Source organism: Eutrema salsugineum, unplaced genomic scaffold, assembly GCF_000478725.1.
Source record: "Eutrema salsugineum unplaced genomic scaffold, Eutsalg1_0 scaffold_5, whole genome shotgun sequence".
NCBI classification, from domain to species: Eukaryota; Viridiplantae; Streptophyta; class Magnoliopsida; order Brassicales; family Brassicaceae; genus Eutrema; species Eutrema salsugineum.
The window spans coordinates 11,012,646-11,028,702 of record NW_006256612.1 but is presented as its reverse complement, the minus strand read 5'-3'; the positions used below and the strand labels follow the sequence as shown (position 1 = coordinate 11,028,702).

The 16,057-nt window shown below is 37.5% G+C and overlaps 3 protein-coding genes across 3 annotated transcripts; 2 read left to right on the top strand and 1 right to left on the bottom strand.

Annotated features, from left to right (window-relative positions):
- The first annotated feature begins 4,315 nt into the window (after positions 1-4,315).
- LOC18993550 (actin-related protein 3) lies at positions 4,316-7,769 on the top strand. The gene is made up of 9 exons (XM_006417084.2): positions 4,316-4,585; positions 4,713-5,172; positions 5,480-5,626; positions 5,848-5,940; positions 6,058-6,177; positions 6,624-6,734; positions 6,827-6,952; positions 7,057-7,155; positions 7,330-7,769. Exons 1-9 carry the CDS (start codon positions 4,539-4,541, stop codon positions 7,408-7,410), a joined length of 1,284 nt encoding a protein of 427 aa, XP_006417147.1. The 5' UTR covers positions 4,316-4,538; the 3' UTR covers positions 7,411-7,769.
- Positions 7,770-9,189: 1,420 nt separating this feature from the next.
- LOC18993549 (RNA-binding motif protein, X-linked-like-2) lies at positions 9,190-11,943 on the top strand. The gene is made up of 2 exons (XM_006417083.2): positions 9,190-9,391; positions 9,983-11,943. The coding sequence occupies exon 2, from the start codon at positions 9,988-9,990 to the stop codon at positions 11,722-11,724; it is 1,737 nt and encodes a 578-aa protein (XP_006417146.1). The 5' UTR covers positions 9,190-9,391; positions 9,983-9,987; the 3' UTR covers positions 11,725-11,943.
- Positions 11,944-12,144: 201 nt separating this feature from the next.
- LOC18993548 lies at positions 12,145-14,117 on the bottom strand. The gene is made up of 5 exons (XM_006417082.2): positions 13,749-14,117; positions 13,200-13,362; positions 13,019-13,085; positions 12,552-12,789; positions 12,145-12,465 (listed from the first exon to the last, which is right to left on the bottom strand). Exons 1-5 carry the CDS (start codon positions 13,850-13,852, stop codon positions 12,249-12,251), a joined length of 789 nt encoding a protein of 262 aa, XP_006417145.1. The 5' UTR covers positions 13,853-14,117; the 3' UTR covers positions 12,145-12,248.
- Between the last annotated feature and the right edge of the window lie 1,940 nt (positions 14,118-16,057).

Here is a 16,057-nt window from a genome sequence, read left to right as displayed (position 1 = left end):
ACAGTTCGTGTCTTCTTTGTGTTGTGATTCAAGTCTTCTTCTTCTATTGTTCTAATCTATTACTTGTATCTGAAACACAAAGAGAGCACCGGCTAGTGCGTTTGTGTATTCTTTGATTGATAGTGGAGGTTGTGGGAGACGGTTCCCATCCCAGACGTAGCGGTTCGAGACCGTGAACTGGGTGATCAAACTTTTGTGTTCTTTAAGTTTCTAATTCATCTAATAGATCCTAAGATCTAAGCAATCAGGAGAAGTTAAAAATCCTTACAAGTGGTATCAGAGCATCCAGGTTTGGTTGTGAGTGCTTAAGGATTAGATTAGAAACTCAATGATGACGACACAAAAGATGGAGGTGAGCATGTTCGACGGATCAGGTGATTTCGTGATCTGGAAGAAAAGGATGCTCGCGTACTTAACCGTTCAAGGTTTGAAAGATGTTCTTACGGAACCGACATCCAAAGACGTGGATGAAAAAGATCCAGAGGCAATAAAGAAAAAGAGCAAAGATGAAGCTTCAAGGCTGGAGCGAGATGAGAAGGCGTTGAATCTTATCTTCATGTGCGTTGGAGATCATGTCTTAAGGAAACTAGACAAGTGCGTAACCGCAGCTCAAGCATGGGCTACTCTTGAGAGGCTTTACATGGCAAAGACTTTGCCTAATCGGGTCCATTCTCAGCTTAAAGTGTATTCTTTTAGAATGCAGGATTCAAGATCAATTGATCAGAATGTAGATGACTTCTTGAAGCTGATTTCAGAATTGAGCATCCTCAACATTGAGATACCGGAAGAAGTTCAAGCAATACTGCTACTCAACTCTCTTCCCCCTAGGTATGATTCTTTAAAAGATACTCTTAAGTATAGTAGGGAAGCTATTGAGTTGGAGGAAGTAGCTAGTGCTGCAAAATCTAAGGAGAGAGAGCTGGCTGAAAATGAAAAGCTTTCAAGATCAGATGGAGAAGGGTTATATGTTGAGGCTAGAGGCAGATCAGAAAAGAGGTCAGAGAATAGAAGAGGAAGGTCTAAGAGTAGAGGAAAGAAAAACAACAAAGGTTGTTTTATCTGTGGAGATGAAGGATATTGGAAGCGGGAATGTCCTCATAGAAAGAAACCTGCAGATTCTGCAAATGTTGCAACAGATTCAAAGGAACCAATGGTGTTAAGTGTCAGCACTCAAGATACAAAGAAAGAATGGATTATGGATTCAGGCTGTTCATACCATAGTACACCAGACAAAGAAGTCTTGTTTGATTTCAAGGAGTTTGATGGTGGTAAAGTTCTGATGGCTAATAACACTCATTGCGACATCAAAGGAATGGGAAAGATTCAGATTCAGAATCCAGATGGTTCTGTAGTGATACTCAAAGATGTGAAATACATACCAGAAGTGAGTAGAAATCTTATTTCTTATGGGATGTTAGAGAAATCAGGTTGCAGATATGAAGGAGGTGACTTCAAAGTTCAGTTCTACAAAGGCAAGAAAAAGGTAATATCTGGAAAATACCAAGGTGGTTTGTATTATCTTCTAGGCACAGTTTCTAAGGTTGACGTGAACGTGCAAAGAGCTGAGGTAGAAGAGAAAAAGGACAAGTCAAAGAAGGTGACATTTAACAAGAATCTGATTCAAGGACCAACTCCTTATGGTTTTAAAAAGGAAAGTTTATCAGCTCAAGGTGGAGACTCTTCTTCGTCAGAAAAAACGGAGAGTACGGAAGAAAGTGAGTCTAAGGAGAGCAAAGAAGAATCTGAGGCAGAATCTTCAATGGATGATAACTTGGAAAGTGAGAAGCGGATGGATCAGAAAATTGTTGGAGAAGAAGAGGGTTTGAACAAAGAACTTGAGGTGAAAGATTTGGGAAAAGTTTCTAAGATATTGGGAACAGGTTTCTTTGGAGATAGAGCTAAAGAAAATATAGTTTTATCTACGGTTCACAGGAGCAAAAGTTCAACAGATTTTGTAACTAAAGCAGTACCTGAACAGAAGTTTCAGGTTTGCTGCGATCTTCTCAACACAGTCTGAAAGTTGGTACAGCTCCAGGTAACTCCATATTATTGGCATGGTACTCTCGCAGGAGAACACAGAAACGGTCGGTTTCGGAAATGTTCTTATGTCGATAATTAATGGATTAGAGGAGTTACCTGTAGGCATCTGAAATCATGGTGAGGAGACTTTGATTCCAGGTGGAGCTGTTGGGAGATTCAAGGGAAGACAAGTGAGCTGTGTTTTCATGAATCTGGGAAGCAAGTCGAGAGTACAAGGTTCAGGTTAAGGGACTTACCTGAGGTCATCTAAGTAGCTGAAGAACATGGGGTGTTCATCGGAAGGAGCTGCAAAGAAGATGAAATTGAAACTGATTAGTTTCAGGTGGAGTAGCTGGTAGTGATTCATGAAGAGGTTGATTCAAAGCTCAGTGCACATGAGATGAATCAACAGGTCGACAAAGATGAATCAAGTTTTCTGGAGAAGCTACGAAGTATGAAATCAATAATTAAGATTTCATGGTGTCTTGGAAGTATTTTAAGATACAGAGAAGAAAAGGTGATGATTCAGGTCAGAGGGTTACCTGAGTTCATCGGAGAAGTTGTGTTTTTCCGCTACTGCGTAATAAAGGACTGAAATTTCAGAATTGGGAATCTCAGAAAGGGTCAATTTCAAATCATCACAGCAAGGAGATGAAGAGGAAATTGAGGATACCTGAGATTACAGAGGATAATTGCGACAGAGGAATCGCAGGAGATGAAAATTTTCTGGTCGGAGGAAATTTTTTATCTAGTTTCACTATCAGAGAAGAATTAAACCAGGAATTAGGGTTATAGGCTTCAACGGCGAAAGGGAAAGCACCTGGAAAGTAAAGAGATAAAGTTCTCACCTGAAATTGCAGAGACTTCGGCGAGGTGACAATGATTCAACCGAGATAGCAAAATTGAAGATGGAGTCATGAAGGAATAATCAATCGCGAGCTCCTGAGGATTGCAAGGTGTTGGTGACAGAAAACTTTATGGGAATCTGATCGGAAAGCTTCATTTTCTGGGTTGTTCACAATCGAATAAGGGAGGAGATGATTTTTTGCATTGATGGGCAGCGACAAAGGAATTGTCGTGAATAGAAAAAGGAGAAAGGAAAATTGACTGGGCCCAAGGTGGAGATTGTAAGTTTATGGGCCTCAGTCATTTATCTCTTGGGTCCAAATCTGAAATTAAGACATTAATAGAAGTTGGGCCAGATATCTGCAAAGCCCATTAACAATGTAAGTATGTACGTGAACAAGCAAGTCGGTAACAGTGGCGTTACTTAAGGAAGCCGAGACCTTGAAGAAACCCTAACACAGAAAAAAAGAAAACACAAGCCGTGAGTACAAGTTGGAGATAGAGAGAGAGAGCAATTTAGAGAAGAGAGAAAAGGGAATCCAAGAGAGCACCAAAGGAAGTTCGTGTCTTCTTTGTGTTGTGATTCAAGTCTTCTTCTTCTATTGTTCTAATCTATTACTTGTATCTGAAACACAAAGAGAGCACCGGCTAGTGCGTTTGTGTATTCTTTGATTGATAGTGGAGGTTGTGGGAGACGGTTCCCATCCCAGACGTAGCGGTTCGAGACCGTGAACTGGGTGATCAAACTTTTGTGTTCTTTAAGTTTCTAATTCATCTAATAGATCCTAAGATCTAAGCAATCAGGAGAAGTTAAAAATCCTTACAACAATGACAACAAAAGTGTGTCATAAGTATCATCACTGCTCCTACGATGTTGCTTAAGCCTATAGAAGACTCCCACGAAAACACTTGTCAACACCAATACCTTGTGAATGGCCATTACTGTTTCATTCCATATCCTGCTGGCCTTGGAACCCGCTCGACATCCCTCGGAATGTTCATCGTATCGTGAGAAGAATTAGGTCAGAAGAAGATGTGGTTAAGACTTGAGAGAATGAGAGAGTTTGTACTCGTATTATAAAAAATTGTTTACTAAACGTATGAATGGGCTACTACGTTATTTATAGATTTAATTTTTCGAACATATTTCCTTTTTTTGTTAAAACATATTTCCTTTTCTTTAAAAGCTAATACTAATCCATAAGGAAAAACCAAACTACTTATTATCAAAAAAGTAAATGTTTCGCTAACACTTTGCTGGATCAAAACCCGAAGTTGAAACGTCGTTATCACTTGAGAATTAAGATTGTCATAACAGTAACAATAAACGATTTTTATAATCTTTTCCGTTTCAGTTTTAGTGAAATTTGATTTGTTTAAAAAACTAATATTGGTTATCGATTCGGTTTGGTTCAGATAAACCGAAGTAATTTTATCAAGTGCATTTGTTTTCTATCTGAAAAAGTCTCCGCACGATTCGACCGACGCCGGCGACTTTCCGTATGATCTGAAGTTCTGAACGAAGGGTTCGCTGAATTTCACAGAATCTCTCATTGTTTATCAGAAGCCTTCTTTCGTTAAACACTGTTTTGGATCTCATCAATAGCAGACGCTTCACCTTCACCGTCTGGCGAGGCGTCTTTGATTCAGATATCGCCGGCGTAGTTTCTGCTATGGATCCGACTTCTCGACCCGCTGTTGTAATCGACAATGGAACTGGGTAAGTCAGTGATTGAGTTGATGCGCTTAACGTGCTCGAGGAAATGCTGCAACCAGATCTTCTTCCTTTTTTGTGATTTGTTTATGTGACTGATTTAGATTCATGTGTGTGTGTGTGTGTATTGCAGGTATACAAAAATGGGATTTGCGGGTAATGTAGAGCCATGTTTTATCCTTCCAACAGTAGTTGCGGTTAACGAGTCGTTTTTGAATCAATCCAAGAGCTCTTTAAAAGGAAACTGGACAGTCCAGCACAATGCCGGAGTTGCGGCGGATCTGGATTTCTTTATCGGAGACGAAGCTCTTACGAAATCACGGTCTAGTAGTACCTATAATCTTCATTATCCAATCGAGCATGGTCAAGTTGAGGATTGGGATGCTATGGAAAGATATTGGCAGCAGTGTATCTTCAACTATTTGAGATGTGATCCTGAGGATCATTACTTTCTTCTCACCGAAAGCCCTCTTACTCCTCCTGAGAGTCGAGAATACACAGGGGAGATTTTGTTCGAGACTTTCAATGTTCCTGGGCTTTACATTGCTGTTAATTCTGTGCTTGCACTTGCAGCTGGGTACACAACATCAAAGGTAGGTCGGACATTTCTTTTCTCCATGTGTTTATGTTGTTTGCTGGGATATTTACTTCTGTTATGTTTGCTTGTGGACTGTCTCAATCTTCAAAAAATTCGAGGTCATGGATAGTTAATACTCTGTTATACTCATTTCAGTTTTGTTTTAGGGTGGATGAGTTTATAAAAAATCTAATAGTGTAACTCCTCCAGTACTTGACGTTTTCTTAGTTTTATGGGATTTTGGCAAATGTTGGACATGTTCTCTTATCTTTTGTTCTGTCTTGTTACGCTCGCTTCTTAATTTGACTTACGGTTCTTCTTAGTGTGAGATGACAGGGGTTGTAGTAGATGTTGGAGATGGGGCAACTCATGTGGTACCCGTTGCAGAAGGTTATGTTATTGGGAGCTGTATCAAGTCGATTCCGATTGCTGGCAAAGATGTCACCCTCTTTATCCAGCAACTCATGCGGGTATGTACTAATTTATCTTTGTTTCTTCTTCTGTAGTTGGTTTTAAATCTTTCTCTGTGACATGTTAAGTACTTACTCGGTTACATGAGTAAAATCCAATTTCGCGCTGGATGGTAGCTCGTTGTCCTGTTATTTTTTGTTAGATACTTCAAGAGGGTGTTTATAGGTTCAAGTTAATGTATTACGTTCATAGAACTTTCTCAGTTCGATATTTAATGTAGGAAAGAGGTGAGAATATACCACCAGAAGATTCATTTGATGTAGCCCGTAAAGTGAAGGAAATGTACTGCTACACTTGCTCAGACATCGTAAAGGTAATGTTTAGTGTTTAATGTTTAGTCAAATAATTGATTACTGGCCTATATGCTGAAACGCTTGACATTGAACACAGGAAGATTGATACAGATAACTGAACATTCATTTGGTTGCAGGAGTTTAATAAGCACGACAAAGAACCAGGAAAGTTTATTAAACAATGGAAAGGTGTTAAGCCAAAGACTGGTGCACCATACACTTGTGACGTGGGATATGAACGATTCCTTGGACCTGAGGTTTGTTACCATTCTCTGTTAATAAAAAAATCCTAAGTTGATAGGCTGGCCATGGGTTTCTTTACTAGTTTCATTATAATTAAGGCAATTCCAGTAAGATGGGTTCGTGATATGTCTGTTTGTTGTTCATGATTTGTTATTAGTTATTACTCTGTTCTGATTACTAAACGGTGCTGGCATAAATGATGCTCTATTAAAAACTAAAAGTAGGTCAGTTACTCAGTCCAATATGCTAAAAAGAATACTAGCTGGGACTGATTCTTATCTAGTTAGTGTTCAGCTGTCTCTACTGGAACCACTAATCTTGTTTCTGGATCAAACTTTTGAATCCTTTGTATGAGAATCGAGAGAGTAACTAGAACTAGCAGAACAGAATATCCCTTATAAATGTTCTTGCGCATGTGTTCTGCTATTATCGATTCTAATGTTGGGATTTGCTGCTACAGGTCTTTTTTAATCCAGAGATATACAGCAATGACTTCACAACCGCTTTACCAGCTGTAATAGACAAATGTATCCAGTCTGCACCAATTGATACACGAAGAGCTTTATATAAGGTCTGAAATACAGACTGGTCAGAGTTGTAAGATAATTTCCGACCTGGGGATTTTTTTTTCTCGGTACTGATGAATTTGTGATAATATATCAGAATATAGTGTTGTCCGGAGGTTCGACTATGTTCAAAGATTTCGGAAGAAGGTTACAAAGAGATCTCAAGAAGATAGTTGATGCTCGTGTTCTTGCTAATAACGCTCGTACGGGTGGTGAGATCACGGTAAATAACGTGTACGCTGGATCGCAAATAAAAGTAAACAGATATATTTGTAATTTATATCTAACGTTTTCCATTTCCTCTGTGTTATAATAATATATAAACAGTCTCAACCGGTGGAGGTTAATGTCGTGAGCCACCCTGTCCAGAGGTTTGCAGTTTGGTTTGGAGGCTCTGTGCTTTCATCAACTCCTGAGTTTTTCGCGGTATGTAAAATTTGTTTTTTCCTGTTTAAATTACAGAAACTAGCTGTTTGTGCTGTTCTTGTTGAGTTGAAATCGGTTATAAAATGACTAGAAACCAGTTTAGAGACACGCTAGATTCAACACCGGCTTCATCGGTTTGAAAAGAAAAATGGATGTGTTTCTTTTGTTTGACAGAGTTGCAGAACGAAAGAGGAGTATGAGGAATGTGGAGCAAGCATATGCCGTACAAATCCAGTCTTCAAGGGAATGTATTGAAGCTAAACTGAAGCGGTTTCATAAATAATCCTCCAGCCAGAACCGTGCTCACGTTATACTATAATAAACATTATAATGTAATAAACATGGGCCTAGAGCCGGAAAAATGCTCATATAATTCCTCTACTATATGAAATTGACTGATTTATTCCTCAGGTATAGTGTAAGCAAATTAAATCTTGAAATACTAAGTTGACTATGCAAAATTAGACTTAAATCACAATCGCAAATATTGTAAACTATGTCATCGAACAATACAAGAAACTAGAAAATATTAGATTTTAGAGATAAGTTTTTGTATGTATTTCTTTGATGGTTTTGTTAAATAATAATATTAACTTTTATAGATACATTTTGTTTTTTAATGTTCATCTTTGTAGACACTTACACATAAAATGAATTCAAACATTTTATTTTTATTGATGTGTTTTCTAATATAATACAAAATTTGTACAATCCAACAAATTTTTATCATTAAAAAGTAAATATTTCGGCACGAGAATGGAAACAATGGGAAAAACATTCATTCTATTATAAAACATCTTTGATCTATGTTATTGTTTTTGTAGAATTGTGCTCAGTTTGATGAGGAGGCAATGATAGGAGTTGAAGATCACACTTTGTGAAGTGAGTGCAGCTGACATCGAGATTCTTGGCATACTCATAGAGTAACTGCACAGAGTTGCCCTTTTTTGAGGCATTTCATCAGCTTTAGTTATTTTTTTTATTGCTAATACTTTTAAATCTCTTTATATACTTTACACATGTCAAATATATAAAAGAAAAAAAAATAATTGAAACTGCATGTAATACTACAAATCAGTTTATAATAATTAAAAATGAATATGGTTCCAAAATAAGATGAGTATTGGTAATACTATAGTATCAAAAAACTTTCTTTGTATGTTAATGTTTTTAATGAAAAGTATGTTTCTTATTAAGCTCCTGGAAACTCAATATCTGGTTTGTTATTATTATTTTTTTTGGTTATTTGGGTTATAAGATTAATCCCAAGTTTATAACTACAATATAAACTCTATAAATTAATATTTGATAAATTAATATATTTCTTTAGTCTCAAATTAGTTTTTCAAGTTAATTTTTATATCGATAAATTAATAATTCAATAAATTAATAGAATATTGCAGTCTTGACACAATATTAATTTATAGAAGTTTAACTGTAGATCGTTGGTGTTGTAGTGCAACTGTTTTTCCTAATTTAATATTAACTGAGACTGTTACCTTAAATTTTGCCATGCAGAACTAATTTAATAAGTACTTATATGAACAAAAGAAAAAAGGTATGTAGAGGTCAAGTTTTTTTATTTACTATATGAACTTACACACGCATCAAATTCCATAGAAAACTTCATGATTATTAAACGTGATTAGCAAACCCAAGCAAATCAAGATCTCCAACTTTTGTTTCTTATGCATAGATCCATCATTGAACACAATTAAGTTTGCTCTCCTATTACAAAATATTACATAGATAATCATTTATCTTATTAATAAACTTTAAATAGTTTTTGCATAAATCATTGAATTGTTCAAATCTTTATGAGTAAATTAGACGTGAGAAAATATTTTATTTTTATTTTTTTTTGTCGTCAAGAAAATATTTTTTTTTAAACACGTAAAGTAGTCATTCTCAAAAGTCAAATAAATATTTTCTAGTTTTTTTTTTAATTCGTGATCCGTTGAAAGTTAAATCTTTTAAAAAATGTAAATAATAGTTTGTTATGACTGTTGACAAAAAAAAATTAAGACCAAAACAAAAAGGCATCACGGCGAAGCCATAGTTTCATTTGTTCGTATCGGATAAGAAAGAACATCTCGAGTCTCGACGAAGACGACTCTCCCTCCGATCTCAACCTAATTTTCGTCGGGGAAGCTGTAATTCTCGCGGAGAACAAATCCCGGAGCTTGTCGGAATCTCAAATCCCATAGACGGAAGAGGCCCAGCAGCAAGAGTAAAAGTAAGCAAGCGTTGGTTTTTCTTTTCCTTTCGATCCTCGATTTCGAGATGCAAATCGATTTCGAAGCTTTATAGGGTTTAATCGATGTTCTCAGTATCTCGTTGAATTGTAACTTTCCTCCTAGATCTGTTTATCTCTTTTCGATTTTGTAAGAACCCTAATGTTAGAGAATTCTCTATTTGTTGTTCTTTTTTTTTTTTTCCTTTCCGAAATGGGTTAAATATGTGTAGCCCCCTTCATTGTAAATCATACTTTGTATGTAATTTGATCTCTTTGTATACGAATCTTGTAACATCCTTGTTTAAATCCATCAATGGAGAGAGGATTTGTCGAGCTAGATCCCAAATTACAGATCTCAAATCTAAAAGTCCTGTTTTTGTTTTTTAGATCTAAACTATTGCACAGACACATATCTACTTTGATGCTCATCAACTGCTTGTAAAAAGTCTCAGCCTAATTGAATAGGCAGATTTGTAATTTCTATGAAAGGCTCTGTTGTTTAAGTTAAAACAAACATGCAAGAGAGGTTATATAGTAGAGGATTGTTTATGTAATTTACGCTTCTTAATTCTTCTTGTATTTTCTGGCCAGTTTATATGAATCCAATGAGTGAAGAAAACGTCAGTTATGGAGGTAATCAGAAGCTACTACATCAAGGAAGCGGAACTATTCCCGCTCTAGCGGATGAAGAACTGATGGGTGAAGATGATGACTATGATGATCTCTATAGCGATGTTAATGTGGGCGAGAGCTTCTTCCAAGCTCATCATCAGCCTCAAACACCAGCTCAAGTCGGTGGTACAGGTAGTGGAAATATTCAAGCTCAGAATAGTAATGTTGCTGAACCGAGAATGGCAAATGTATCTGGAGTTACTGTTGAAGGGAAGTACCGTAATGATGGGGGTCATAATGGAATCAGTGGACCAGAGACAAGATCAGATGTTTATCCACAAGCATCTCCTTTCGGAGCAAAAGGGTCGAATATTGATGTCCAATCCAACAAAGTCATTCCACAAGGATCGACATCTATTGTGCTAAACACCCATGGTTTTTCAGGGAATGCAGTAAATGTGCCTGAGCCGCCTGTGCATAACCCCTACGGTGCTGTTCCTCAAGGTGCTCAGCAGATACCTGTTAGCCAGATGAATGCGAATCCAAATGCAATGGTGAACAGAAGCCCGACGCAGCCGTTTGTTGTGGACAATGGGAACACCATGCTTTTCGTGGGAGAGTTACATTGGTGGACGACTGATGCAGAGATTGAGAGTGTTCTTTCTCAGTATGGAAGAGTCAAAGAGATCAAGTTTTTCGACGAGAGAGTTAGTGGCAAATCTAAAGGTTATTGTCAAGTGGAATTTTATGATTCAGCTGCTGCAGCCGCTTGCAAAGAAGGAATGAATGGTTTTGTTTTCAATGGTAAAGCATGTGTTGTAGCCTTTGCTTCTCCTGAAACACTGAAGCAGATGGGAGCTAATTTCACAGGGAGAAACCAAGGACAAAACCAAATTCAAAACAGAAGGCCTCTGAATGAAGGAATGGGAAGAGGTAACAACAACAACAACAACATGAATACGCAAAATGGAGACGGTGGAAGAAATTACGGGAGAGGTGGATTTGCGCGTGGTGGCCAAGGAATGGGAAACCGTGGAGGTCCTTGGGGTGGTGCAATGAGAGGTAGAGGGATAAACAACATGGCTAACGGTTCTGGTGCTGGACCGTATGGGCCTGGACTTGCTGGTCCATCATTTGGGGGTATGATGCATCCACAGGGTATGATGGGAGCTGGTGGGTTTGATCCTACATTCATGGGTCGTGGTGGTGGTTATGGAGGGTTCTCAGGTCTTGCTTACCCCGGGATGCCTCATTCTTATCCTGGTGTCAATGCAATGGGAATGGTTGGGATTGCTCCTCATGTTAATCCCGCTTTTTTTGGCACGGGAATGGGAACGATGGGAAGCTCGGGGATGAATGGAGCTCATGCAGCAGCGATGTGGAACGAGGCTAATGGAGGAGGAGGTGGTGAAGAGGGTGGCTCTGAATATGGTGGCTATGAAGATGAAAACCAGGAGAAAGAAGATAAGCCATCGCGAGATAAAGAACGGGCTACCACGGAACGTGAGTGGTCTGAGAGTAGTGGTGATAGAAGACACAAGAGTCACCGTGAAGAGAAAGATAGTCACCGCGAGTATAAGCAGCAGAGAGACCGTGATTCTGATGAGTACGATAGAGGACAATCTTCTATGAAATCTCGAAGCAGATCAAGAATGGCAGAAGATGATCATAGGTCCAGGTCAAGAGATGCAGACTATGGAAAGAGAAGACGAGGAGACTGAAAAAAGGAAACTCTCATGCTCGTCGTGTCTCTCTTTCTGCATCGCAAACGATACCGGTTTAAGTTACTCTGCCTACTACCTTAATCTACTTATCATTAAAATGTTTGATACAATGTTTCTCTATACCTTGTTTACTGGTAAACTGTCTTTGGAGATGAGCATATATATTTGTAAACTATGTTTGCGTTTTTGCTTTTGTTAAAGGTTCTTCATTTGTTATTCAAAACACCCGCATTAGAGAGTATTTTTGTTTATTATAATTTATAGCCTATACGCTTCAAGATTGTAATTTTGGTTGCGAGGAAGAAGATGAAAAGAGAGATCTTTATTCTGTGCTGTCTTCAAGCCTTTCTACAATATTTTTTTTTTATTGGTCGCATTTCACATTTATAAGGCATGTAAAAGCTGAGAGCTTTGGCATTTTGCATCAAATCATCCCAAAGCATAAACACAGTTTTACATTCTATACATAACATTTACCATTCTAAAAATCTGTACAAAGTTTTTTGCTTGTCCAGATTCCTCTAAATCAGATTTGAGTACTCGTAGTAAACCAAGAAGAGAGCCTCTGGGTAATCCTTGGGAAGGCTATTAATGTAGAGGTAGAATCTGAACAAATCTTCCTTTGAAGCCGTCCTTGTATCCACCACGTCATTATCACCAGCAAGTACCCACAAATCCTCTGAGTTCACTCTCTTCATGCTTCCCCGACAAAAAGGGCATGACTGAGACTTCAAGTTCCTGCATATGTGAATCAATGGAGATTTGGTAAGTTAAAGTTCCTTGATCAGGTCACAAAAACTGTATCAAAACTGCAGTGTGTGTACCAATTGCGGTAGCATTTGATGCACATTGAGTGGCAGCAATTGGGCAACACCATCTTTGTGCAAGTTTCTAAACAGATTCCGCATTCTTCCTCACGCTCTAACCCGGCATTGCTGAATCTATTACTGCGAGCCTCTTTTGTTATCTTCTTGCTGAGTCTTTTAAGGTCAAACCCAATGTCTGCATTTTCCAACTCGTCTAAGTTGCTGTGTAATAGCTGAAGTGATGGTAGTATCACACCTTCAAAACACAAAACGTTAGGACCAAAGTTGCATACACAAAAACCCGCAAATAGACTCATATCAAACATTCAATTGCATTCCTATCACACCCACGATTTGTCAACCGATCTATTAAGTGGCTGAAATTGAGAAACCTTTTGAAGAGAATGGCTACTTCCACAACAAGCTTAAGCTAAAAACAACAAAACATTGTAACATTTTCCAGCCACGGTTACAGATTTGCTTACCATAGAACTCACTGATAGTTGCTTTCCTTCCGTGCGTGGTGAGCTTTGGTTGTCCATCAGAATGAACCTTTATAAGCAAAGATGACAAAAAAATGAGAAATTTCAGAAAACTAAAAGCTCATCATAGTCAGAACATTGAAAGCCCTAAAAAAGGAAGAAACTTTGAGATCACAGGACTAACCTTGTAGACAAGAACATGAAAGAGGTTGAAGTAGCGAGGAACCAGACATGAGCAAGAAAGATCAATCCACCGGAGCAAGATCAGTAATAATGAAGCAAAGTTACTATGAACCAGTTTCATCTGAAGCCGCACATTGTTCTTCCCCATTGGAATTGCTTCTGCCCTGAAAAGATAAGCTCAAGTTTTCATAGACAATTCAGCGAAAACAAAGACAAAAAGTAAACAAAGAACCCTGAGCCAAAAAAAAAGCTTGTAAATTTGCTGAAATAAGAATATCAAGCCGACAACAACTTTCAAGAAATTCCATTTGCGAATGCTACAATCTTCAATAGCTATTACAAAATTAGACATAAATTTATCATTGTTTCCTAAAATAACCGAAATTTGATGAGAAGAGATTACACAACTCCCAGAAAATGACCCCAAAATTCCAAAATTCTCAACTGGGTTGTTAATATTCACCTACTTTTTAGCTCAACTAATCAGAACTATAACGACTAAAGTCTTAAACTTTTGGAGAATAGAGACGAAACCCAGAAAAGGACTTACAAGGTATTTGCGTGTTGAACATCAGCTTCCAAAATCTTCAAGGATTCATAGTACGAAGAAGAAGAAGATGATGAAGAAGAAGATATTGCCAACTGATTATACATCTCTTTCTCTCTCTGTCTGATTGCAACAAGGAATTAATTGAAGAATTACCCAGAAATATAAGAAAGAAAAAATCCGAGGACAACGAAAGAGAATAAGATGAAAGACGAAGATGCCAAAAGTGAGGGATTGGTCTGATTGATCGGAAAAAGGCAAGAACCTAAAAGACAAAAAGCCAAAGAAAGAAGCTAAACACCGGAAGAACACAAGTCTCACTTCTTCTTGCTCTCTCTCTCTGCTTTTTCTTTTTCTTTCTTTTGCCTTTTTGATTCTTTTGTTCACGGTTAGCTGCTTTATTTAAATAATAATCATGTTGAAGAATAATTCGTTTCTTGTTAAGCAAAATTAATTAAGTTTTTTTTTCTTGTTAAATAAGCTAGTACTATTAAACTTTGAGATGGCTTTATGTATCTGAATATAATTATGAGTCCCTTTCATTCAATTGTAACAGCTTTTGGAATAAATACTTAAAAGCGAATATAGACAAAAAGACCAAAGTGAAAGAACGCGTGTACTTTGCCTCACTAATAAAACATGTTTTGCTCAAGTAAACCAACCAAAGAATAGAATAAACCCAAAATGATTCTACGTTTAAAGTAGAGGTGGATAGAAAAGTCGAACAGAAATAAATGAAGCTGTTTGAATCGAAAATTCGAATTCGAAGCATTTGTAAGAATCCAAAATGCGCTTGCTTTTGCCACCCCACAGTTTCTTTCAATAACATAGTTTCCTCTACATTCGCACTCCTCAACAAGTCATTACGAAGGTGCTGGTGAAATGTTCCAAGTAACAACCTCGATCATTCAAGGAGAAATGTGATTATTGAGATAGCAGCTGATCATGAAACGTTTGTTTTGTTGTTGTTGTTGTTATAATCCTTAAACTATTTCTCAACTCAAACACTTGCAAGAAATCGTTACTAATATTGCTCCCATGAATGATTCCCTTGTACCCAAATTACTAACATAACTTTTATGTTTTTATTTAGTTCGTCCGGTTTTGAGAAGCGATTTAATTGGTTAAGTAGTTTACGTTGGTTAGTGAATGAATTGGATTTTGACTTTGATTTATCTATATATATGGATCTGGTTTTGTTCGGTTCTCTGGAGAATCAAGTTTCAGTTATGCGAAAATGTGAAATATGGAGTTATGCCACAAACCGGATAATTTGAAAACAGAATCATACTACCAAACCGGATAATTTGAAAACGGAATCATACTACCAAACCGGACGAGTAGGTGTATTGTTGATCAGGCTTTAGAGCGAAGCGTGTGCTGTAATCAGAAGAAGCCCAGAATAAATAATAGTTGAATATATCGTGTGGACTTATAATCCATCTAGCTTAAAAGATACTTGTATTTTATATGGTTTACCATTATTTTGTCAACAGGAAATCACAGTTTATAATCTGTGGAGATATGTTGCTGAGTATGATTAGGATTATAACTAGACGTACTTTAGCAAGAAGAAAGAAGATACATGCAAAGTACACAACTAATATAATGAAAGCAGTTTGTGTGTATTAAAATATGAAATGGAACAATCTAATTATATGAAAAATTCCAAATTAAAAACATTGTATTTGGGAAGATGAAGAGAAGAGTCTCCATCAAAGCCTGAAGCAGCAAGGAGATCAGTAAAATCTGAGACACGTTGTAATTTGGCTGCTTGGACGACGCAGAATGTCTGTTTGATCATTCTCCTGTCCCTTGTCTCCTCTCGACACAACCACTTTCAGCAGCAAACCTAGCAATGCGCTGAATTCTGTCAAGTCCCTCATTGCCAGAAACTATGTTCCAAATCCAGCTCTGGATGGATTCTCCTACTTGTGATTGGTTCAATAAAAGATGAAGCGCATCCAAATTGCGAGCAACGGTGTTGTTCTCCTCCAGATTCTCAGAAACAGTTGATTGTTGCCTGTATACGTAATTACAAACTACATAGAAGCGGGTTTAGCTTTCAGGGAAATGTAAGGAGAATAATAGTGTGGACAAGGAAGGTCAAGGGTTCTTGATCAAATTCTTCTAGACTAAAGTTAAAACTTTTTTTTAGCTACTAGCACAAAACTAACTAACCAACTAACTGTTCCCCTTCCCGGCAAAAGTAAAACCGGACACATGACACATGAAGATACACCAGGGTAATAAACAGAGGAGATTTTTAATTTGTTTGGTAATAAACACACCCCAGCCAAAACCACCGTATC